The sequence below is a fragment of the Pantherophis guttatus genome, chromosome 3, assembly GCF_059756535.1.
Source record: "Pantherophis guttatus breed Tessera chromosome 3, ASM5975653v1, whole genome shotgun sequence".
Classification (NCBI taxonomy): Eukaryota; Metazoa; Chordata; class Lepidosauria; order Squamata; family Colubridae; genus Pantherophis; species Pantherophis guttatus.
In genome coordinates this window covers 106,004,108-106,028,319 of record NC_142065.1, presented here as the reverse complement: position 1 = coordinate 106,028,319, position 24,212 = coordinate 106,004,108, and the positions used below count along the sequence as shown (strand labels likewise).

At 41.5% G+C, this 24,212-nt stretch overlaps 1 protein-coding gene across 2 annotated transcripts in view; it reads right to left on the bottom strand.

The window, feature by feature from the left end:
* The window catches only part of ASTN1 (astrotactin 1), a 220,969-nt gene that overhangs the window by 11,758 nt on the left and 184,999 nt on the right, over positions 1 to 24,212 (bottom strand). For both annotated transcript variants that reach the window (XM_087890143.1, XM_060690146.2), the window contains 2 exons: positions 9,683 to 9,951; positions 7,436 to 7,569 (listed from right to left, as the gene is read on the bottom strand). In XM_087890143.1, the coding sequence (XP_087746269.1) occupies positions 7,436 to 7,569; positions 9,683 to 9,951 (403 nt within the window). The remainder of the gene's footprint in view (positions 1 to 7,435; positions 7,570 to 9,682; positions 9,952 to 24,212) is intronic.

Here is a 24,212-nt window from a genome sequence, read left to right as displayed (position 1 = left end):
GGAAGAAATTTAGCACATTCTCCTGAATTCTTCCAAAATAGGCTGGCATTTGAGTAAAATAGCTGTTACAAATTAATGTGAGTCAAGATTTATCTTTTCCAGTTTAATTTCTCCCTTCCTGGCTGCCCTACAGCTGAAAAGGGCACAGTGACCCATTTAAACAGTTACCTAACTCATTCTTTTATTCAGATTAAAATGATATTTCCTGGCTTTCAATCCATTTTGTTCTCCGTTTTTAAGGAGCAATTTTTTGTTCATCTTGTTTGGAATGCTGGATTATGCCACACAAATGCATTCATTTTTTTTTCATTAAATCCTTAAGTAAGTAGCTCAAGTTATGAAAGTGGTAGATTAATCACTGCGGACACCAGGTTGAACCCTATTGTAATAGAGCCACAATGAAATGATTCACCCACAAGACACCCCAGGTTATATACACTGCTTTTGCTCCGACAAATTGATGTGTTTTCCCTATAACAATTTCAGTATGATAGTGCAGTTAAAGTGTGGTTTAGGACTGGAGAGACTCAGGTTCAAATCTACTCTTTATTATAGAAGTGTCAGCGTTCCAAATTAGGCTCTCTTCCAGCGCTGATTATGGGGTGATTTTGGGCCAGTCCATTTCCCAAGATTATTGTGGGAAAATACAGAAGAATGGAGGTTCGTTGAAACTACATAAGGAGCAGTGAGAAAGTGTTTAATAAGAGAATGGGAGAAACTTCCAACATCATGTTTGGATGTAGAAAGGAAATTCTGTGTGATGAACCTCCTTCCTCCCTCTTTTTAATTCAGCCCTTCAGTGGAAGCACTGGCTTCAAGGGACAAGAAAAACTCCTACTTTTCCTTCTCCCTTTAAATGTAGTGCTCCTGGTTGAGCAGGGCGTTGGATTAGAAGACCTCTAGGGTTCCTACCAACTCTGCTAGTCTTTTAAATTATGGAGTAATTCAGATCTCAAAATTCCAGTTTTACGGAAGATCTGGATCTTTATATTTGATCAACTAGTGGATGATAAGTTTTTATTGCTTTCTGTGTTTTTTAAAAATAGCTAATTAGGTGTCATAGGCATCTGGCCAGAAGCTGGGAGCCTGTGAGTTTTAATCCTGCCTTGGGAACAAAGCCAGTTGGGTGACCTGTCCTTCTCTCTCAGCCCTAGGAAGGAGGCAAGGGCAAAGCAATTCTGAAAAACTTTGCCAAGAAAACTACAGGGTCTAATCCAGGTAGTTGCTAGGCATCAAAACTGATTCCCACAAACAATAATTAAAAACAAATATGTATTTGGTATTTATTGGTCAGTTGCCACCACCTGGAAGTATTTACATTTGATTTAAACATTAATTGACATCTTTCAGTGGCATTTTCAGTCTCAGAGATATCTATTCTATTAGATAGGCTCATTAAATCCCAAAACCAAAAATCCCAGGCAATCAGGAATGCCTGTAATCAATAAACCAGAAGCCCCCATTTTGCTTCAACAGTTGGAAAATGTTTTAACCACAATGATGAAAACCTCACCAAAACTTGTTGTTGTTGTTAGTTGCAAAGTCATGTCCGACCCATCACGACCCCATGGACAATGTTTCGCCAGGCTTTCCTGTCCTCTACCATCCTCTGGCATCCATTTAAGCTCACGCCTACTGCTTCAGTGACTCCATCCAGCCACCTTATTCTCCACTTTTCCATTCTTCTTTTGCCCTCAATCTTTCCCAGCATTAGGCTCTTCTCCAGTGAGTCCTTCTTTCTCATTAGGTGGCCAAAGTATTTGAGTTTCATCCTCAGGATCTGGCTTTCTAAAGAGCAGTCAGGGTTGATCTCCTCTAGGACTGACCGATTTGATTGCCTTGCAGTCCAAGGGACTCACAGGAGTCTTCTCCAGCACCATAGTTCAAAGGCCTCAATTCTTTGACGCTCAGCCTTTCTTATGGTCCAACTTTCATAGGCATACATTGCAACTGAGAAAACCATAGCCTTAACTATGCATACTTTTGTTGGCAGGGGGATGTCTCTGCTTTTTAGTATGCTGTCTCGATTTGCCATGGCTTTCCTCCCCAGGAACAAGCATCTTTTAATTTCTTGGCTGCAGTCCCCATCTGCGATGATCTTGGAACCCAGGAAAATAAAATCTGTCACTACCTCTATTTCTTCCCCATCTATTTGCCAGGAATTGAGAGGGCCGGATGCCATTATCTTAGTTTTCTTAATGTTGAGTTTCAAGCCAACTTTTGCACTCTCCTTCTTCACCTGCATCAAGAGGTTCTTTAGTTCCTTTTCACTTTCTGCCATTAAAGTGATATCATCTGCATATCTGCGATTGTTGATATTTCTCCTGGCAATCTTAATTCCAACTTTTGATTCATCTAGCCCCGCCTTTCTCATGATGTACTTTGCATATAAGTTAAATAGACGGGGCGACAGTATACAGTCTTGCCGAACTCCTTTCCCGATTTTGAACCAATCAGTGGTTCCGTGTCCAGTTCTCACTGTTGCTTCTTGACCCGCATACAGGTTTCTCAAGAGACAAATAAGATGGTCTCTTATCTCTTTAAGAACTTGCCACAATTTGTTGCGATCCACACAATCAAAGGCTTTAGCATAGTCAATGAAGCAGAAGTAGATGTTTTTCTGGAACTCCCTAGCTTTCTCCATGATCCAACATATGTTGGCAATTTGATCTCTAGTTCCTCTGCCTCTTCGAAAACCTGCCTGTACTTCTGGTAGTTCTCAATCCACATACTGCTGGAGCCTAGTTTGTAGGATTTTAAGCATAACCTTACTAGATGTGAAATGAGTGCAATGGTGCGATAGTTTGAACATTCTTTGGCATTGCCTTTCTTTGGAATTAGAATGTAAACTGACCTTTTCCAATCCCGTGGCCACTGTTGAGTTTTCCAAATTTGCTGACAAATTGAGCGTAGCACTTTGTGAGCACCACCAGATGCATCCACAGCTGAGTGTCTTTTTGGCTTTGGCCCAGTCGCTTCACTCTTTCTGGCGCTACTAGTACTAGCCCTCTGCTCTTCCCCAGTAGCATATTGGACACCTTCCGACCTGAGGGGCTCAGCTTCCAGCGTCATATCTTTTTTCCTTTTGGTACTGTCCATGGGGTTTTCATGGCAAAGATACTGGAGTGGGTTGCCATTTCCTTCTCCAGTGGATCACGTTTTGTCAGAGCTCTCTGCTATGACCTATCTGTCTTAGGTGGCCCTGCACAGCATAGCTCATAGCTTCATTGAGCTACACAAGCCCCTTCACCAGGACAAGGCAGTAATTCATGAAGGAGCACTAAATGGTTTATACAACAAACTATCTTTCAGATTTATCAGATTCCTCTGCATTTGTATAGAAAGGCAACAAGTAAATCATTTTATTCATTGATATGATGAGCTTCAGGGATAATAGGCCATAGTGTAATTATTTGTTATCCTGTTGCTGATGAAACATCAAGATACCACATAATTACACCATGGCCTATTAATCCAGAAACTCATCACTACTTGATTTATGCTGGCTGTGAAAGCCTGCATTGCTATGTAGTAAATCACTTACTATTGGAGATGCAACCAGACTAATACTTGATTTTAATACATAAATTTGCAATATCCTAAAGTTACTATATTTTGGGAAGAAATGATATAATATATTGATTATAAAACAAAGTTTAATATTTCTCAATGCACACATATTTTAAAACTATACAGCTAATAAATTAATACATGGAAACCGATAGCTGGAAAATGGAAATAGGCTCTCCTAGCCCATATTATTGCCAAAAGATAAGTTCTTCAACATTGGAAAGATAAATTTATGGCCCCAATTATTTATTGAATTGTAAATCTCATATTACTTGCATTCTATGAGCATGTTGTTAATAGATTTAGATTATGGTTAATTACAATGAAATATGGTGAACTTTTGCTGAAACTTATATTAAAAAAAGTTCATCTACAATACATACTTCTGTACATGCATGAGAACCCCTTAAATATACATTTTATTTTGTTATGCAATGGTGGTGCTTTCTTCTCCTTCTCCTTCTTTTCTTCCTCCTCCTCCTCCTCCTCTCTCCCCCTCCCTCCCTCCCTCCCTCTATTCCTAGCGGAGCCAGAAGATAGGAGAGAACATTTGGGCTACAGAATGAGTATCTGCCTTCTGAAGCAGCTAAAACAGAAATGGCAACAGAGGACAACTGAAGCACTGTAAATCATGAATTCTGCTCAGTCTCCTTCTTCATATAATCAGAATTATTCCATTTTCTTACAGAAATTAATCTCCCATGAATTCCTTTGGATCTGGCTTCATTCTGTTTAAGCAGCAAGATGGCACTGATATAAAGGCTCCATCACATCCTCCATAAGCAATAAGAAGATCTTCTCAGCACCAGAGCAAGGATGACGGGTGGGGTGGGGTGGGGTGTTAAGCCTTTAAAGTGCAATGTCTAAGACTGGGCAGCAAGTGAAGGTATTAAGTAGCTGAAGAAAAGAAGGTATTCATTTATTAATTCATATCCTGCTTTTCACTCTTAAACTGGTGATCCAAACAATTAGTCATTTCAAAATCAACAAATCAAATCAAATCAATTCTTGATTTGAATTCTGCTGACTAGCAGAACCTTTAATGTCATCTGCATTAAGCATCCAATTGTTTTTCTTTCCTGTGTTTATGATAGATATAAAAGACAGAGGAAGGACTTGAACAGCATTCTTGAATGTCAAACCTAGAAAATTTTATCTTCAAGTAGAAAGACATTATCTTGGCCCCCGATTTATCCATTGAAAAAAAAGACCTAAGTTCCTCTAACTAACTTGGCAGAGTTCCTACACCAGAAAATGTAAGATCTGCTCCTCTACAGTATCAAGTTTTTTTCAATGTAGAATCTGTCTGGGCTATAATCTCTATTTCAATAATATTTTTTGCTGTGCAAGGTCGAAAAATGCCAAGGTACTTATTCAACCCTATGAAAGTCAGGGTATGTCATATTCTGGCATTTCCTCTGCAAAACACACAGTCCTTACAGACTGTGACTCTTTTAGAGAATCTTCAGCAGCGTTTTATGAGCAAAGTCAATGGCAGAGTTCCTGCTTTCCAGTCAGAAAGTTCCAGGTTGAAGTTGTGGCCACTCCTGATACAGACTTCATAGTGGAAGCCTTAATAATTGCTGTAAGTCACAAAATTGAGTTAGATGGACTAGGATTTGAATAAAGTTTTTTCCATGTCCTTACATGCACCTGAATGGTATTTATAGAAGAAAAATAGAATGGTCTGCTTTACTAATAGACGTATGTACGGTAATATATACATCCTACTATCATAGTGTAAGATATGAGAAAATTCAAAAATAAAATAGTATATAGGTATATAAGTTAGAAATGCATATAAGTGAAGATTCAATTTTGTTCAGGCAGGGGGTTGGACTGAATGACCTGCAGGGTCCTTCCAGCTCTGGTACTCTGTTAAATATGTTAGACATTATTCTGCTTTAAGATAGTTGGCGAACATGCTGAAAGCATACCAATATGTAACAATGTTGTGTTAGAATAGATCTTCTTTTGTTTGAGGCCCGTTAGAAAGAGGCCCACTCTTTAATGCCAAGGCAATAGAGATAAGAAAAAGCCATGCTTGCAAAATATTTTAGGGGTAGTTATAGGGAGGTGTTGATGAACATGTAATTAGAGAAAGAGATGATGTTCTCTCTAAAAGGCGCTTCGGATTAGCCATGATCGGTCACTAGATGCGATGTAGGAGGGGCGTGGGGGGGAGCATTGGGATAGGGAACTATAAAATGTAATGCTTTTGAAACTTTAGGTGTGGCTTCCTGGCTCAAACTCCTTGTTGAGATCTGCTGGGATACCACCCTATTTTGAAAATTGTTTTTATTATTTTCTTTTTCTTTTTTTAAAAGTTTTTTACTTTAAACACATTAAAAACAAAACATAGACATACAACATTTAGAGAAGAAAAATAAAAAACAAAAACAAAAAAAGAAAAAATATCACTTTTCTTTTCAGCTGTAAGCAGTGATCCTTTCTTTCTATATATCAATATTTACAGATATTTTAGTATTAACTTATTTAACCTTCATTTTCTACTTTCTTTCATTCCCTCTATCCTATAAGTTGATAGTCCACATTTTCCCCCTCCTTTCTTCATTCATTTAACTTATTTCCTTATTTTTCAACCATTCATACCATCTACTCCATATCTTATAATACTTTGATTTTTCTTTTCCCTTAATTTCTTTAGTTTATCTAATTCTGCGCATTCCAGAATTTTCTTATTTTTTCCTATTTTCTTTTAATAAAGTCTCTTTGTTTTCATCAACCCATGCTGGTTGGTTGTATTCATTTCTAACAATAGCCTATAGAAAAATTAATAATGCCGGTATTTCACAGAAAGCATGGGTTTTACTTCCTACACAGCTTTATAAAGCCACCGCCCTTTGCAGAATATGAGGAATTGAACATATTTAATGGCAATTTTTCTTACATTTCTTTTGGGCATTGTGGAGCATTAAGATTTAATAAGATTTTTAAAATATAATACTTCTGTGGATAAGAAAAATCTCCAATTGTAGCTCTAAAATGTTTCTGGAAATAAAATATAGTTCAAAGTAAGAGGATTTGAAGACTTCACACTTCCCAAAGTTTCTCTGATTGATAACCATCTCAAACCCTGACCTGCCATCCAGGGAACAAGAAAGCCACTGATCAAGTCTGCTTCCTGGAAATACAGGTGTTCCAAGTGGCTCTGAAACATTGATTAGCAGCAGCTACACCAGGTGGGTTCCTCCCAGTTCGGCCCAGTTCTCCCAAGCCGGTAGCGGTGACTATATGATGTCACCAAACCAGTTCTGCCCCCCCATGCCCCCCCACCTTCTTACCTTTTATTTGGCCCCACCCCTATCTATTTCTGCCTCCTGAGTCCCAGATGATGGCTAGAGGGGAAAAAACTGTTTAAACTCTTGCCGCAGGGCTTCAAAGGGCCGCCCTACATCTGATCGGTGTTAAAAGAAAACAAATGAGTGGACCAGTGCCTGCAAAAATACATGAGTAGATCAGTGCCTGCAGAAATAAATGGGTAGACCAGTGCCTGCAAAAATACATGAGTAGATCAGTGCCTGCAAAAATACATGAGTAGATCAGTGCCTGCAAAAATACATGAGTAGATCAGTGCCTGCAAAAATAAATGGGTAGATCGGTACAGCTCTGCAAGCAGTTAAAAGCCTGGTAGACCAGTACCTCTGCTAAATCCTAAATAATTGTCATATGACCATCAAGCCACGCCCACAAAATAAGCCACACCCACAGAACCGGTAGTAAAAAATTTAGAACCCACCCCTGAGCTACACTATTTGTTACAAAGAAGAATGCTTAATATGACATTTCCCTAGAGAACATTTAGCATGATCTTAAGGCTGAAAGTTTGAAGTTGTACACCTACACAGGATGTGGGAGTGGTGCACAGGCTGGAAGTCCATCTGCACCAAATGCACTTGAGTCACATCGACACCAGTCCTCAATGACATCTCCACTGCTTGAGCACCACAGGGAACTCATGGTGGCCTCTTGCAGCAGCTAGAAGGAGAGAAAGAAAAGCACAGAAGGAAATAAGGAATATGTGAAAAAATCCTCACCAAGATCAGTCCTGAAACTTACTCTTCCTGTTCATAGAATAAGACAGTCAACAAGGAATCACCCCCCCCTCTTTCTATTTATTTCTCACTATGATGGTGGGGATACGTCTTACAAGAAAGATTTTTGGTTTGGGCAGTAATGATAGTGTTCCTAGAGGCTCCTTTGGACTATTTTTCCTATTTACTTCAATAATATCAGAATGATTTTGCAATCTGAGGCATAGACTGATCAAAAAAGCTAAAAAAATAACAAACAATGCAGTCTAAAGAAGAATTCTAATTCTGATCAGTTAAACTTGACAAAGGCTTTTGCCTTTGCACAAAGGTTTCCTTCATTTTTGCTCATACGGTGTGTGGTATATTGGATTGAGCTGTTTAACACAACATTGTCAGGAACTGGAGGGGCAAGGCCTGCAGGCGTAGCCCCATGCCCTTTACCTGAGTTCAAACATCCTCCCCTGGTTTATTGATTGAACAAATCACACTTAATATACAGCCACAAATCTCAAAGAAGGATGAGGGCATTGCTTTCTGATTTCACTTCTGGAACAGTTAAACAAGAAGAAAACATTGCCAGCTATTGCATGGAGGCTGGCAATTCAAGGTGAATAAATAGAAAAATAAAGGAGGACCAAGTCATTGTGAAATTTGCCATCCACTTTAATTCCCCTGTTTGCACTTTAAATGTTTACAGCATCTGACTCACGTGTATAGGAATAAATTGCTACATAGCAGATCAGTCTCACTGGGCATATTGCACTTGCTCTTACTTGAGTCATCGCTTTTCCAACACACCTGCTCTCTGCTGCAATTCTTTCCACTTAATGTGTTTATAATCCTTTTCCTTACTTTCAATATTGCCACCATATATCACAACGATTTTTAAGTCATCCCAATATTGTTTCCATATTATTGATAGTGTGTGGTGGTTTACCAAAGGCTACATAATTAGTTTTCATTTTTCATTTCATTTCTTCGTATTTATGAACCCAGACCAAGAAAACACAAATACATAATTTAAAACATGGGGAGAGGGGAGGGACATGAAACAATAAAGAGAAGAGGACCTGACTCCATATCTGAGCAAACACACATACAGTTATTATATGGGAGACTAGTATATTTGCTTGTAGTCTCCATAATACACAATAAGTTCATCTCCATAATACACAATAAGTTGATCTAAGAGATGTGCAAGAAATATCTTTCTTCTTTATTCACCACACAGATTTTTATGCAGCAGACCAGTATGGTCCTGCTGTGGTGAATGTCAATGTATCCGAGAGATTTAGCCATAGTGCTGTACATATGTTCTTTAGTATAGAATAGCAGCAGAAAAAGTACATGAGAAGGACAAGAAAGGAAGATCTGGCACTCAGCAGACATGGCAGAGAAGTTTGGTATTATGGACATGGTTGCATTTCTTGGCTTCTTCTTTGAGAGAGGGGGAGGGATATCTTTCCAACTTTTGGGGACTTGAAAGCAGACTTCATTACATCAAGGACTTTGGATAGTCCTGTGAGCTGCTACATACAGTTCTGAAGATTCTATGCCTATCTCAAAGCATTATGTACATTTGTATGCATACAGATATTACCAACTGTATTATTTTCTACCCAGGCAGAGAATCTGTGCAAGCAGACATTCCTATTTCCATTTTGTCTGTACTATGATTAGAAAACCTGCACATTTTCAGTTGGCCAAACAAATCTCAGAACAAAAAAAAAGGAACAATGTTAAGGAATTACTGCAATTCTGCAAACAGGATCAATATACGGGAATACAAGGAGACTGAGGAGCATTCATAAGTATCCCAATGCTGAATCTTAAATGTCTCACATTTGATGCTGTTTTGAGTCATTATGCTTTAAAAAGAAAGCCAGAAATGTCATTGTATGCCTTCCTGCATGGCTTTTTCTTCTAACTCTTCTTTTTTCCCCTGCAAACCATCTAATTAATTTCAAAATTTGAGATTCACAGAAAATGTCATGGCATATTTATTTCTTTGTATCTGGGGCTAAAATGCTTCCTTCCATCACTATGATATCACTCACCTTCTGAGTCTGATTATTGATGACCAACTCGTAGATGGGTGCTGCTTTTGTGACTTCTAGGAGGATGGGTTCAGCCACAGCATCTGGGCTAGAGGTCACATGACATAAAGGACAGGAGGAGGGGCAGCGGCCTCTGCTTTGGCACTCCATGCGCACCCCAGCTGCCATACGTTTGGTTCCAGATTCTGACAAACTGGCAATATACTCTGGAAAAGTGAGGACCCTGGGATCTCGCTCACGCTCTTCAGATTCATCTGATGGGGAATTACCTGCAATGTATACCACTGGATAAAATCAGGAATCAACGAGGAATAAGCAACCAACTTTTATTACAGAGCCCTACAAATCCAAGAAAAACTGCACATGTAAGGGTGTGTGAGCATTCTCAGGGAAACTGATGTGGTTTTCAAATTAGGCTTCACCCTATATTTTGAGCTTCTAGTTGTTGTGTTGTTTTGTAATAACACATTTTATATTATGACCTTCACCCTAATTTGGGAGCTGTACCTGGTTACCTGGTTACCTGGTTAATGATGCTTGTGATCTTCTGTTAGATATTGTCAGTTCACGTTTTTCTGGCATTATTGGAGTTAAGTTTAAAAGTATCCGCTTATTTTCCTTCCCACCACAGAGCAAAACATGCATAATTATCTCAGCCTTTCCTCATGTTACTAACCTTCCAAAATCTTTGTACATCACCAAATTCCTCATTAAACTGATTCCTTTTTTAAAAATATCATTAAAAGTATCAGTATTTTCCTTACACATTTTGGAAAGCAGTCCATAAGCAGTTTATGAACATGTATCATCAATTCAAGATTAAATGGCCAGGGCTATGATGTCATCTCATCCTAAAAGAATATTCTTTGTTGAGAAATTTCTTATTTCTCTTTACTTATCTTTAAAAATTAATTACAAGTAAACAGAGTTTTACAAACAGTATATAGATAGTACTCATTCTCTGTTAGTAAATACCACCTCTGACTGGCCCCGCCCCCATCTATTCTCTGCCTCCCGAATCCCAGCTGATCAGGAGGAAATGGGGATTTTGCAGTAACCTTCCCCTGCCACGCCCACCAAGCCACGCCATGCCCACCAAGCCACACCCACAGAACCAGTAGTAAAAATTTTTGAATCCCACCACTGGACAGGAGCCTTCTGTGCAAGCCAAATGTATAAAGAACCAAATGCACAAATATTCTAAATGACCCAAATTTAGATTATATAATATTGGCTCATGAGTGGAAGGTGTTAAAGAAGCCAAAGAGTTGGAGGAAAAAAACAACTGAACTTGCTTATTAGCTGGAGAGGAACCTAAAGTGAAGCAGGGCATGGTCTGGAGAAGTGTGCTGAAAAGAAAGACAAGATGCTTTGGGAGCTGTCTATGCAATGAGATGACCTTGATGGAAGATAGAAAAAGACGGAAAGTGACAGGATTACCAGTAAAAAAAAAAAAAAAAAAGTCAGCAGCCAGCCTAACTCTCAGAGGGAAAAATGCTATCAGAATCTGTAAGGCCTCAATTTCCTGAAAGTATCATGGCAAGCTGAAGCCTTGCTGGCTTTTGCTGACTAGCAAGATAGCTTTTGTGAGGGGAATCGCTAATGGATGCTCCAAGTCAGTAATCTCCCCTGACCAAAGGAGAGATCGCCCGAGATTGTTTACGTGACTTCAGACCACTGTTCCTCATGAGTAGACAAAAGAAACTGCTATTTTTATGGTCAACTTATATATGCATTCTGCATATATGCATTCTGCGCATGCCCAAGATGGCGGCGCTCGCTGGGACCGCGATTTGAGGATGGGGCGCCGACCTTCCTTTTGGGTCCTTTGGGGTCGTTTGGAGGAGCTATGACCCCCAGGACTGGTCCAGGGAGCTCTCTGCCAGCACGGAGAGGGTTTTTTTCTCCTCCGTGGCTGAGCAGAGCAGAGAGGACGGCGCGATGTCGGGAGCGCCGGGCCGATCAGCTGGGCATCGGCGGCATTTTCCGAGGCCGGAGGCCGTCCAGGCGCCGGGGTGGCGTTGCACAGTGGGTTCTTAAGCCCGGGGGGGTTGCCCGAAGAGTTACAAGACGTGCCGGGCACCCCCGAAGATCTCTGGGATGCCGCCAGGCTTTTTAGTCTGGCGACGATGGCGCAGTGGCGATGGCGATGGCGGTGGAGACAGCCGGCGGTCGGAGGGCGTTGGCGACCCCCCCCTTGGAGCTGGAGTCGGAGTTTAGGAGTTGGGGGGGCAACGAACCAACGAGAATTAAATAAGACCGGGAGACCTGCAACCATGGCTGGGGCGAAAAGGACCTGGTCTGACTTTTTTTCCCCAGGCCTTAGGTGGCCTCAAACTGTGGTTGTGCGGGGGTTGGGGACTTGAAACAACTGCCCCACTTCCGCCTCATTTGTCTCTCCCCAGCGCTCCCTTTTAAGACCGCGCCCACTGGGACCAACTTTAGCCTGTGGGATTCACTTCCGCTATGTTCTCACTACCAGCTGAACCCCCTGACTGTGGAGAGGGCTATGGAAAATTGGAGGTCGGTTCATGGCTGCATCCTTTTGGCTAAGGGGGCTGGACACCAGTTGGCCACCGTGAGAGGGTGGCCTGGTGTTGGGGCCTCCTGAGGGCTGAATCGGGATGTGTTCACACATAAGCACTTTACCAGCGGTGGGGACCCGACCATCGGACCAACCGCCGTGAGAGGGCGGTTTTTTGGACCTGATCCCTGGACACTGGATGTACTGACTCTATTGCTGCCACTTCACCACAAATGGGGGCGGACCAGCTGACCTAATCACCGTGAGAAGGTGGTTGGATCGATTTTCCCCCTTGGATTGTGGTCGCTGTGGATTGTGACTGTGTCCTCTGTTGTGAGGGGACAGTGGACTTGGTCCTGTGAATTATGTGTGAGATTCCCCACTTCCCTACCTTCTTCCCTGTCCTTTTAAGGACCCTTAGGATATGGTCATGGCGAGCCACTATGACCAAACTGTACTCAGCAGCGGAGCTTCTTGGTCTGCGAGACTCCCCCCTCTCGCAGGCTTGGCCCTCCACTCTATCGAGGGCCTACCTCGATGACGGGCTTTGGAACCCCGAGAGGTGGCATGTCGCAAAGAGGGGGTTGCGGGGTTTTTTAAAATTGTCTATATCTAATCTTTTAAGGGGTTTGGGGAGGGGGGAGGGGGGTGGTATTGGAATTAGGGGCGTGGGTTTGGGGGATAACCCACCAAGGGGAGGGTCGGGCCCGGCCACGACGCGCGGCGGGGCGGGTGGGGGACCCGGGGGCAATGGAGGGGGTCGAGCTTGTTCGGACTGTGTTTTTACCATCAGTACTGTGAGGGGGAGGGGTAGATATGGCGGGAGCAGGGGGCCATATCATGTTAAGGGAGCACGCACCCGCTGTCTCCAAGCGGTAGTGTGCTCCGGCCCCCAAGGCTCCATCCGTTTGCCAGGTTGCACGGATCCTCACAGCCCGGGCCTTCGTCTGATGTTGTGCAACGCCAGGTCCGTTGTAAATAAAGCCCCCCTCATCTGTGATCTTGTTCAGGAGGGGGGAGCGGACCTGGCGGGTATTACGGAGACCTGGTTGGGCCCGGAGGGAGGGGTCCCTCTGGTAGAAATGTGCCCACCAGGCTTCCACGCATTCCATCAGCCGAGGTCACAAGGGAGGGGCGGGGGAGTAGCGGTTATTATTAGAGAAGGCCTTAGGCCCAGGGAGACCACTGTACCTCAGACAGCTGGTTGTGAGTCCCTCCTTGTGAAGTGGGGCCATGGGGTTCAGATGGGCTTGCTGATCACGTACCTGGCTCCCTGCCGCGTGGCAGCAACCCTGCCTGAGCTACTCAACGTTATTGCTGCGGTGGCGGTTGATACCCCCAGACTTATGGTCATGGGGGATTTCAACCTGCCGTCCGTGGGCGAGACGTCTGAGGTGGCTCGGGAGTTCATGGCTTCCATGACGGCCATGGATCTGACCCAACTAATTCATGGCCCTACGCACACTGGGGGAAACACACTGGACTTGCTTTTTGTCTCTGGACAGTGGTTGAGTGATCTTGAGATAGGGGATGTAGTCATCGAGCCCTTGTCATGGTCGGATCACTCTCTCCTTCGCCTTGACCTTCGTACCGCGGCACCCCGCTGCAGGGAGGCGGAACCAATAAGATGGTACCGCCCCAGGCGCCTGATGGAACCCGACAGGTTCCAGACGGAGCTTGGGCCAATTCCTGAGGTTCTGACTCACGCCTCGACTGGAGACCTAGTGGCCGCCTGGGATAGGGCGGCCGCTGGGGCCCTGGATCGAGTCGTGCCTTTGCGGCCTCTGACCCGGCGCGGATCTCGCCTGGCTCCTTGGTTTACCGAGGAGCTGAGGGAGATGAAGCGCCAGAAAAGACGCCTAGAGAGTAGTTGGAGAGCTAGTCTTTCTGAATCGGACCGGACACTGGTTAGATCCCATATTAGGACTTACCTAGTGGCGATAAAAGCAGCAAAATGTACGCATTTTGCTGCTCTTATTGCATCATCAGATAATCGCCCGGCCGCCCTGTTTAGGGTGACCCGCTCCCTGCTCCACCAGGAAGCGCGGGAGGACCCCTTGGAGGGAAGAGCCGAGGACTTTGTTCAGTATCTGTATGACAAAATCACTCAGATTCGGGAAGGTCTGGACTCTTGACTGGGTAGATCCAGCGAGAGTGACGGAGGCAGGTCTTGAGACTGTTATCTGGGATGAGTTTGATCCTGTGACCCCAGATGACGTGGACAGGATTCTGGGTAGATTGAACGCGACCACATGTTTGTTGGACCCGTGTCCCTCCTGGTTAGTGCTGGCTTCCCGGGAGGTGACGCGAGGCTGGCTCCAGGGGATTATAAATGCTTCATTGGGTGAGGGTGTCTTCCCCGCCGCCCTTAAGGAGGCGGTGGTGAGGCCCCTCCTCAAGAAGCCTTCCCTGGACCCGGCAATATTGGCTAATTATCGTCCAGTCTCCAACCTTCGTTTTGTGGCGAAGGTTGTTGAGAGTGTGGTTGCGGGACAGCTTCCCCAGTACCTGGATGAAGCGTCGTATCTGGATCCGTACCAGTCGGGCTTCAGGCGGGGGCACAGCACAGAAACGGCATTGGTCGCGTTGGTTGATGATCTCTGGAGGGCTCGGGACAGGGGCTGCTCCTCTGTCCTGGTCCTGTTAGACCTCTCAGCGGCTTTTGATACCATCGACCATGGTATCATGCTGCACCGGTTGGAAGAGTTGGGGGTGGGAGGCACCGTACTAAGGTGGTTCTCCTCCTTTCTCTCCGACCGGTCGCAGTCTGTGTTGACAGGGGGGCAGAGGTCGACCCCGAGGCCCCTCATATGTGGGGTGCCGCAGGGATCGGTCCTCTCGCCCCTTTTGTTCAACATTTATGTAAAGCCGCTGGGCGAGATCATCCGTGGTTTTGGGGTGAAGTACCATCAGTACGCGGATGACACCCAGCTGTACATCTCCACCCCGGACCACCCCAACGATGCCCTTGAAGTGATGTCCCAGTGCCTGGAGGCCGTACGGATCTGGATGGGGAGGAACAGGCTCAGGCTCAACCCATCCAAGACCGAGTGGCTGTGGTTTCCGACGTCCCGATATAGTCAGCTAGTGCCATCGCTGACTATTGGGGGCGAATCATTGGCCCCCACGGATAGGGCTCGCAACTTGGGTGTCCTCCTGGATTCACGGCTGTCGTTAGAAGAGCATGTGACGGCCGTGTCCGGGAGGATTTTTCATCAGGTTCGCCTGATCCGCCAGTTGCGTCCCTATCTAGATCGGGACTCCCTACACACAGTCACTCATGCCCTCGTTACTTCTCGTCTGGACTACTGCAACGCTCTCTACATGGGGCTCCCCTTGAGGTGCACTCGGAGGCTCCAACTGGCGCAGAGTGCGGCCGCGCGGGTGGTGATGGGAGCGACATGGAGTTCCCATGTGACACCTCTCCTGCGCGAGCTGCACTGGCTCCCGGTGGTCTTCCGAGTGCGCTTCAAGGTTCTGGTTATCACCTTTAGAGCGCTCCATGGCTTAGGACCTGGTTATTTACGGGACCGCCTGCTACCACCAATAGCCTCCCACCGGCCAGTACGCTCCCATAGAGAGGGGCTCCTCCGGGTGCCGTCGGCCAAACAATGTCAGCTGTCGGCCCCTAGGGGGAGAGCCTTCTCTGTGGGGGCACCTACGATTTGGAACGAGCTCCCCCCGGAGATTCGTAGGATCCCGGATCTGCGCACCTTCCGCCGCGCGCTTAAGACTTTTCTATTTTATCAAGCTGGCCTGGCCTAAATCTTCCCCCTTTTTAAATGTGGAAATTTTAAATTTTAAATTCGTCTTATTTATAGGGGTATGGGTAAGGCGTTTTAAATTGGGGAGCCATTTTAGATTTAATTCTGTTTTAAACGTATTTTAATTGTTTATATTGTATGTTTTTAATTTTGGCTGTTCACCGCCCCGAGTCCTTCGGGAGAGGGGGCGGTATAAAAATCTAATAAATAAATAAATAAATAAATAAATATGCAGAGGCTGAGAGTTGGGACAATATTAAACGCACACTTGCAAGGCAGCCTTGGCAGACATTAAGCTTGCCTGAGCCTTTTATCTTAATCACTTTTTTTGGATTTTTTTTTATTTTTATTTTTCCATATTAGAGAAATTAAGATGTTTTAGACTGGCAAGGTTTTACTGTATTCATCGGGTGAGTGTCTGCCTGTTTAAAAGATAATGATCTAAATTTGACTTTAAAAGTTTTAAAAATGTATGATTTTTTGGGGCTATACAGCAAAAGTATGCTTAGTAGATGGGTTTTGGAAAGTTAATAACAGTTTAAGAGGCCAAGGGATTTGGGATTATAGTTCTGAATTATTTAGAAGATATATTCTAATGGAAAAATGGAGATTGCTTTCAGGTTTTTTTTTTTTTTAATGGTAAGGAGATCTTGAAGGCTGGATACTAGAACTAGAGGAGAAAAAAATGGAGCAGAAATCCTTAGTGCAAACTTTTGAATACTTTTCACCCAGGTTTTTGGAGAGAATGGATCACATGCTTGACAAAACTGACAGACCATATTCTAATGAAGATTATGCTTTATTTAGAAATTGTGCTGTTAAAATTGTTTTTAACCTCCTGGGATGAATCAGGAAGTTACTTCTTTTTTCTTTGTCCTTCTCCTTTCCTCTTTGTTTTTCCTATTTCACTCCCATTTGTTTTTTGTATTTTTCTGTTTATTTTTTGTAGTTTCTCTTGATTTTTATTCTTTTCATTTAGATTTCTTAATAAAGTTATTTGAAAAAAAGAACCTGTAAGCCCTTAGTTAATTGTCAATTAGAAAATATGTAGAGACTAGAAATAGAACAATGCAGCCAACATGATCAAGTAGTGAAAAAGGAAACACATAATGTGTCCGAAAGCCCTACTAAGCAGGTATATACAAAAGTATGAAGGCTATTGCTTAATGCATTGTAAGCCACCCTGAGTCTCTGGAGAAGGGCGGCATATAAATCAAATAAATAAATAAATAAATAAATAAATAAATAAATAAATAAATAAATAAATAAATAAATAAATAAATAAATAAATAATATTCAGAAATACAGAAAAAAAGTTCATTCTCCAGTTCAGAATGACAAAAAACTTTACCCCATTATTTTCAACTGGGGAGGAAGATGTGGGAAAGCCTGGGTTCGCTAAGGAACGTGACTTGGAAATCAAAACTCGGTAATAAAGATGGAAAAAAGTGAAACAGAATTTTGCACTGAGTTTACATCAAATCTTGAGAACCAACAGAAAGCCCCCATTATAGTGACATTTCAAATTAAAAAATGGAATTTCTTTTCAATATTAGCCACCATAACAGAATTAGAGAAGTATTTTATATAACTTTGACAGAATCTAAGAAGGATTCAGCAGTATAAGTAAGTTAACTTAATGTCTGTCATAAAAATTCATGGAAATCGTTATTAAGAATAACAATTCACACATAACGCATCCCAGGTGCAACACATTGCTGCATCCCAGGTGCAAACATAACACTATTTCTACTAGCTTTTTCACATTCCTGGGCAGTTCTAAGTATTTCAAAAAACTAGATTATATAAACAGATTATAGTTGAACTTTCTAAATTCTTGATTAAACAGCAATCATAGGAGATTGGAGAGGTATTTTTATGGAGTTTTTATATACATTTTATGGATACTTTCCTGGAAAAAAAAGCAAGAAGCTAAGACTACAAATAGGTAGACCGAATTTAAAGTGTAAGAGGCAAAATGGTGTTTTCCCATTTCTCCTACACCAGATTGTTATTATTTTTAAACAGTTCCTAAATAATCTGAGTAGCAATATGACCAAAATTTATGGATGACACAAAAACTTTCAAGCATTTTCAAAACAAACTCCTTAAACTAGATAAATGCCAAATATAATGCAGTAAAAGTAGTCCCTGTTTAGCAACTGCCTCCTTTAGCGAAGATGATGATGAAAATATAACTTTATAAATGCCAATCTTGCATTTATGGGCTTTGCAAATCTGTAAAGCAAATAAAAGCTGAAATCACATAATCACAAATATTATTTCACTTAGGGATTGTGTGACTTAACAAACAAGCTGCAGGTACCAATTGTGGTTGCTAAACAAGGTCTACCTGTAGTACCACCTAAGTTAAGAATCTTACTGTAAGTTGATTTGATTATTACTGACCTCTGTAGTAATCTTCAAATAAGCAGCCTTAAACAGAGGAAGACTGCTCTGTAGAATCCAGAAAGAATTGGGAGCAGAAGATATTCCCAAGGCATTCAACTCTTGACCCGGCAGTCCCCAGTCATCACCAGATCCTCAACAACTGCACTTCTACCATTTAAGGTCAGTCCAACAGAACCAAGTATTCACTCAAGCTGCATTAGGCACTCATATTGGAATTCTACTCAAGAAGAGGAGCATTGCAACAAGTATCGGGATCAAATCCCCCAGTACTTTCCAGTAATAGAAGGGTATCCAGAAAATATTTAAATTCAGTTGGCTAAAAATTTCTAGTGCAACAGCTTCAATAAAGTTGCTGCTAGTTTAGTGACAGTTCTTCTCCAGATCAGTGTACAACCTTCTGACTACAGTCACAGCAAAACCTTCTTCATCTGATTCAAAATACCAGACATGGATTGGATAAGCTCTAGGTGCAAAATCTGGGGTGGGCTGAATGCTAAACTGGCCATTGTTTTCCAAAAATTAATTAGATACATGGTGAAGAAGTGACCATGACTAAGACAATAACTTAATTTGATTGGATGGCATTTAAGTTTACTTAGATGAATCAAATTTAATTAACACAGTTAACATGATTACACTCCATTTAGTAATATCTCCCAGCTTCTCTCACACTAAAAGTTTTTTAAATGATCGCATGACCCTAATGACATTGATTGTGCACTTCAATTAAGACACTACTATGAAACAATAGTAGCTTGGAATGTTTTATGTCAATGCTTCACAGAAATAATTCAAATTCTGCCAGAAATTTACACCTTTTAATGAAGCAAGTTGTACTAATTTCCAGGACAGAAAGTGAAAATAAAAATAAAAAATGATTTCAATAGAAAAGCCTGCTAATAATCTAGTGAACGCTAGATGGTGCTATGAAGTCACAGAACACACCAAGTTTGAAATCTTTTATCAGATGCCTAATGGGAGATACACATGCATGTTGCAGTTACAGCAATGATCCACAAAATCTGAGTTAATAACAAAGGGGCTATAAGTATGCACTCTAGGCAGAAAAAAGGAGTATTCAGAGGTTCCAGAACTACTAAATAGTGTATTCTTCTCAGAGCAGGGGGTTGGATTCAATAAATTAAGTTAACAATTCTCAAGAATTCTGCACTAAAAAAAGTTGCATATATGGACTAATTTCAGTTTCAAATATTATTTTTCCATGCTCTGTTGAAGCCCCATAATACTTTGAAACGATATTGTACATCTGTGTTTTTTGAAATGTACTCCCATGGAAAGAGAAGGCAGCAAAGTCAGCTTCAGCGAGAGCTTTCAGAATTCGTTGGTTATGCTGGGGGGAGACCCTATTGTACTATTATTTTTTATTTACCCCACAAGTGTTTGCTAGCAATGCAGGGCCTATCATCATGTTCACTGTCATCACCAATATGATTATTATAAAGGGAAGAAGGAACAAGGAAAGGAAGTAATCTTTTCCCCAAATTCCACCCAGAATTCTTTTACTAAATTTCAATTAGAAGACAAACAAAATTAAAAGAAATCTCATCAGACTTCTCTGAGTAAACCACTTGTTCCTGTCTCTGTCTCTGTGTCTCTTATTTTTAAACATCTTTCATCCTCCTTTAGGAATCCATAGGAAAGAGTCACAACCTGGGAGTTAATGAGTAAGATAGAGTCATTATCAGGAAAATGATGTATCCTCAAAAATAGTGCTAGGATCAAAGCTACATTGCTGAAAGGATCTGGGATAAGACCAACCTGAACTTGACTCTCTGGATAAATACAGGATGTGTTTTGGTAGGGTTTTTATATCATGTTCTGGCATCCTATATGGTTGCAAAAACCCATTGCATTTTTCGCAACTACAGAAAAGTTCATAAAATATTAGTCCAGAGGGCTCTGAACCTGATATGGTAGATTTCTTAAGCAGATACTGATTTCTCTCACTAATGTCTATCCTTGGATTTATTCATACAATAGGATGCAGCTCTAGAGATTTGTTATTTACACTCCTTCATGGACATTAAAACAACTGTAGCAAATCAGGCTGATATAATAAGAGAGCATCACTCTTAGTTATAGTGGTAATCAGAACACAGAGCCCAGAGCAATAATACAGAGTGTATATTATTTAAAGACTGAAGATTTATGAGTTTTTTCCAAAGCCTACTTGCTCCTATGTCAAGTAGACCCTTCTACTAGTCATCTTTTGGCTTGTAGCTTTTGACAATGCTGCGATGCTGAGAGTCAATAGGCATACGTCCCTCATCTATAAGGCGCCATCGGTAGAAAGTGTAGGCCTAAAAAAAGCGACTAAAATGCCATTGGTTGGATGTCACAAGTAGCTTAATAGAAACGAGGACACAACTTAAAAGTATGTGGTAAAACGCAACTTAAACTACTGTGGTCTGACTGCACACAGCTATAAGGCTCTGAGGCACAACAGAAAGAGCATTTGTCTATCTATATAAACCAGTTTTAAATTTCAAAAATAGATCCTTAGAGACAAATATATGGAAACGTAACATGGTTCATCAGCACTTTCCAAGAAAAATGGAGAGTGGCTCTAATTTTGTTAGAGAGGAGGAAGATATTAGGAAAACTCATTTGATTGTTTGCTTGCTTTAAGATAGAGAAGACTTTCATTGTGACTGCTGCAGGAGCTGAAGCGAAAAATGGGATCTGAGCCTTTGCGTATGGGAGAAGAAATATAGCTTATGCACATCATAACAAATGTATCTGCACAGTTGCACAACCCATATATTCAACCCACAGAGACCACTGTGTGTAGTGATTGCTATGGAAGGAGGCTTATAGAACAGGGGAATTTGGAAGATATGTCTTCACTCTGGGATTTTGCCAACAGAAGGTTCTCTGATGCAAATGAAACAGAAAACTGTTACTGACATAAGGACTTTGTGGGTAACTTGTTTGAAGTCAATTATAATAGGTAGCCGAATAGTCAGCATTCCAGTTCTACTTTCACATTTTACTTTTGCCCATATTTCCCAACCTACCTCCTTGTCCTTCCCAACCTTCTAACATATCTTGTCCAGATTACAAGACAAAAAGTGCCAAATGGTTTACTTGCAGCATTTAAATTGTGCACATTTATGCAAAAATAAACCTGATTACAAAGTCATGTGTGCAATACATTCTGAACATAAAAGTAGGACTCTTTCCCGGCACAGACTTTGGATTTAAGTTAGTGAACATCATTAATACCCCTTCTCCAGATTTTTAAGATCTTTACCGTTGCTTTGACTCCCGCTCATTAATATAAATTGCCTGGCCAAGGTCAAAGCACTGTCCAAAAGCCAGAAACGACTACTTTGAATTTCCTTTGTAGAGATTTTGAACAATATTTAAACTTCCCCTGTGATAGCTGGAGGTCATGGTTTTTTTTTAAAAAAAAAATTAGATTCTTGCTATCACGAGCATATGTTCTCTTATGTTCGCTTGTTATCTTTTAATTGGTTTCTATTCTAAATTTATGCCAACTGTTCCTGCTGGCAGCAGAGGCTGCTATTGAAGCTGGGATGGTGCCTTGTCAACTTTATTGATGCATGTGTGAAATGTATATTACCATTCCCATTTGCCTCTCTATATAGCTCAATTGCTTGCTGGGTTGCTGAGAAAGATTTCCCTATCATTATCCATTTATCCCTCTTTTGGAAGTGGCTAGTTCGGGAGTCTTTGTAACTTGGCAAAAACGCTCAAACGACTGTGGAATAAAAATTGTACAAAAAGAAAAATCTCGAGGCAAAATGAGAACAGAGACTATCCTAACTATGTTTTGCCAAAATAAAAGTAAAACCTAAAATAAAGTAAAAAAGTAATATCCTTCCGAGGAGCCCACATATATGAAACTATTGCTAAAATCCACTCATTTAGATCCCACTCTTTCTTCCTATTTCTTATGAAGGATTCTGACTCCAAAATGCTTTGTTTTAGCAATTCAAGAATCCATATTTGAATGGAATTCTTGAATACGACAATAGAGAATTTGAGGGAGGAACCTGCAATGGTAAAATCACCTACTCTTCTCAGTGAGATATAAAGGATAGAACTAAACATCCTTTAATATCTAAATCAGACACTGGTTGCTAGAAGAAAAGAGACATAATCCTATATGTTCTGCCTTGAGTTTCTGGAAATAGTGGACACCAAGATTATTGTATTGCTAATAGTAAAATACTTACCTGGGAAGACTCAAATCAATCTCCTGATCCCCCTCACAAAAGATCCTGGATAATATTACTTCTGCTGTATAGGAGCCAGAGACTCTGCATGCATGAAACACAACTGGCTAGTGGCCTAAATATATGAAAGCAGCTGCCTTGAGTCACAGGGAGGCTTGAGGCCTTGCAGCATAAAGAGCCTATCCTGTTCTCCTTGTCTCTCAATCCTTGTCCAACATCTTCTACCAATTCATTGGCATAGATTAGGGCTGCTATATCTGGATTGCCAAATATCTAGAATCAGTCAATGAGATGCAGAAACAGTTAACTCTTTGCCTTATATCTCTATTCATATCCCTGCTATCAGGGGTAGATCATGAATCAGCTTTCAGACAACGGAAACAGGGTGATGAGAAGTGAGAAATTTTTCTCACCTTTCCTGGCTTTGGGACTCTAGGAACCTAATCCCAGGAACTATCTAGCAGTCAAAGGACACTTATCTTTTAGTACTTAAAAAAACTGCAACGTCAGTCATGAGCTTTCCCAGGGGAAGGTGTTGCACTAGCAGGCCCCTCGCGGAGAAATCCTTATAAGTCCACCTGCTTAACTTTATTTGGAAGGAACATTCAGAGTTCAATTACCAGGAGGATAGAAAGGGAAAAAAAGTATTTCTTTACATATTCTGACTTCTGGCTATCCAGACATTAGATCAGAACCAACATTTTCAACGGTGTAGAAATGAATCAATAGTTAGTACAATATCTAAAGTACTTATGTAAGTATTTGTGTTACCTAATCATATCAATCAGTCCCAGTTAATAGCCTTACAGCTTAATCTTGAAGATGACATTAACACAGTGTAATATATGGAACCAATCAAGAGGCTATGAGGATATTTATACCTGACACTAGCCTAACATTGTCAAGATAGGATTACACTTGGTTTTATCAAACAAACCTGATGCATATATCCTCAGGTATTGAGACCATTTGTTTCTCCAGAACCAACGATGGATAAAAAAAACCCCACTACTACCAATCTAGTATTTCTGTCTGGGCTAGGATTATATTTATTTACATTAATGTAATCAAGGATATGTTTAAGGCACTTTCAAAGAGAGAACTAATAAATCAAGGACATGAGAAATTAGAATTACCTAATAACAACCAGAAAGTCAGTTGGTAAATTTTTAATCCCATTTCAGGTAATATTGGAATAACAGAATAACAAAATTGGAAGGGACCTTGTTTCATAGGACTTAAGTAATGTTTCTGCCATTTTTGCCTAGATTCTGGTTCTTGTATATCTCTGTCAAGATTATCTTCCTTAGACTCTATAAACAGCCACAATTATTTGGATCTTGCCAACTTTGAGGACAGGAAATACAATCATAGGGTTGCAAGGGACTTTGGAGGTTGTTGTGACTGAGGCCCACGTAGTAATTACCAAACACAATTCAGTCCTGAACAAACTTATTTTATTAAAACAGCTGAGAATTAATTCATTCTCAGCTTTAGTCCAAAACAAATTCTTCGGCCTTATCACCAACCTTTGATGTCTTTGGCAACCTGCCAAAGGCTTTTCTTGGCAAAAATTCCACAAAGTTCAAGAGATGCTGATAAGAAGC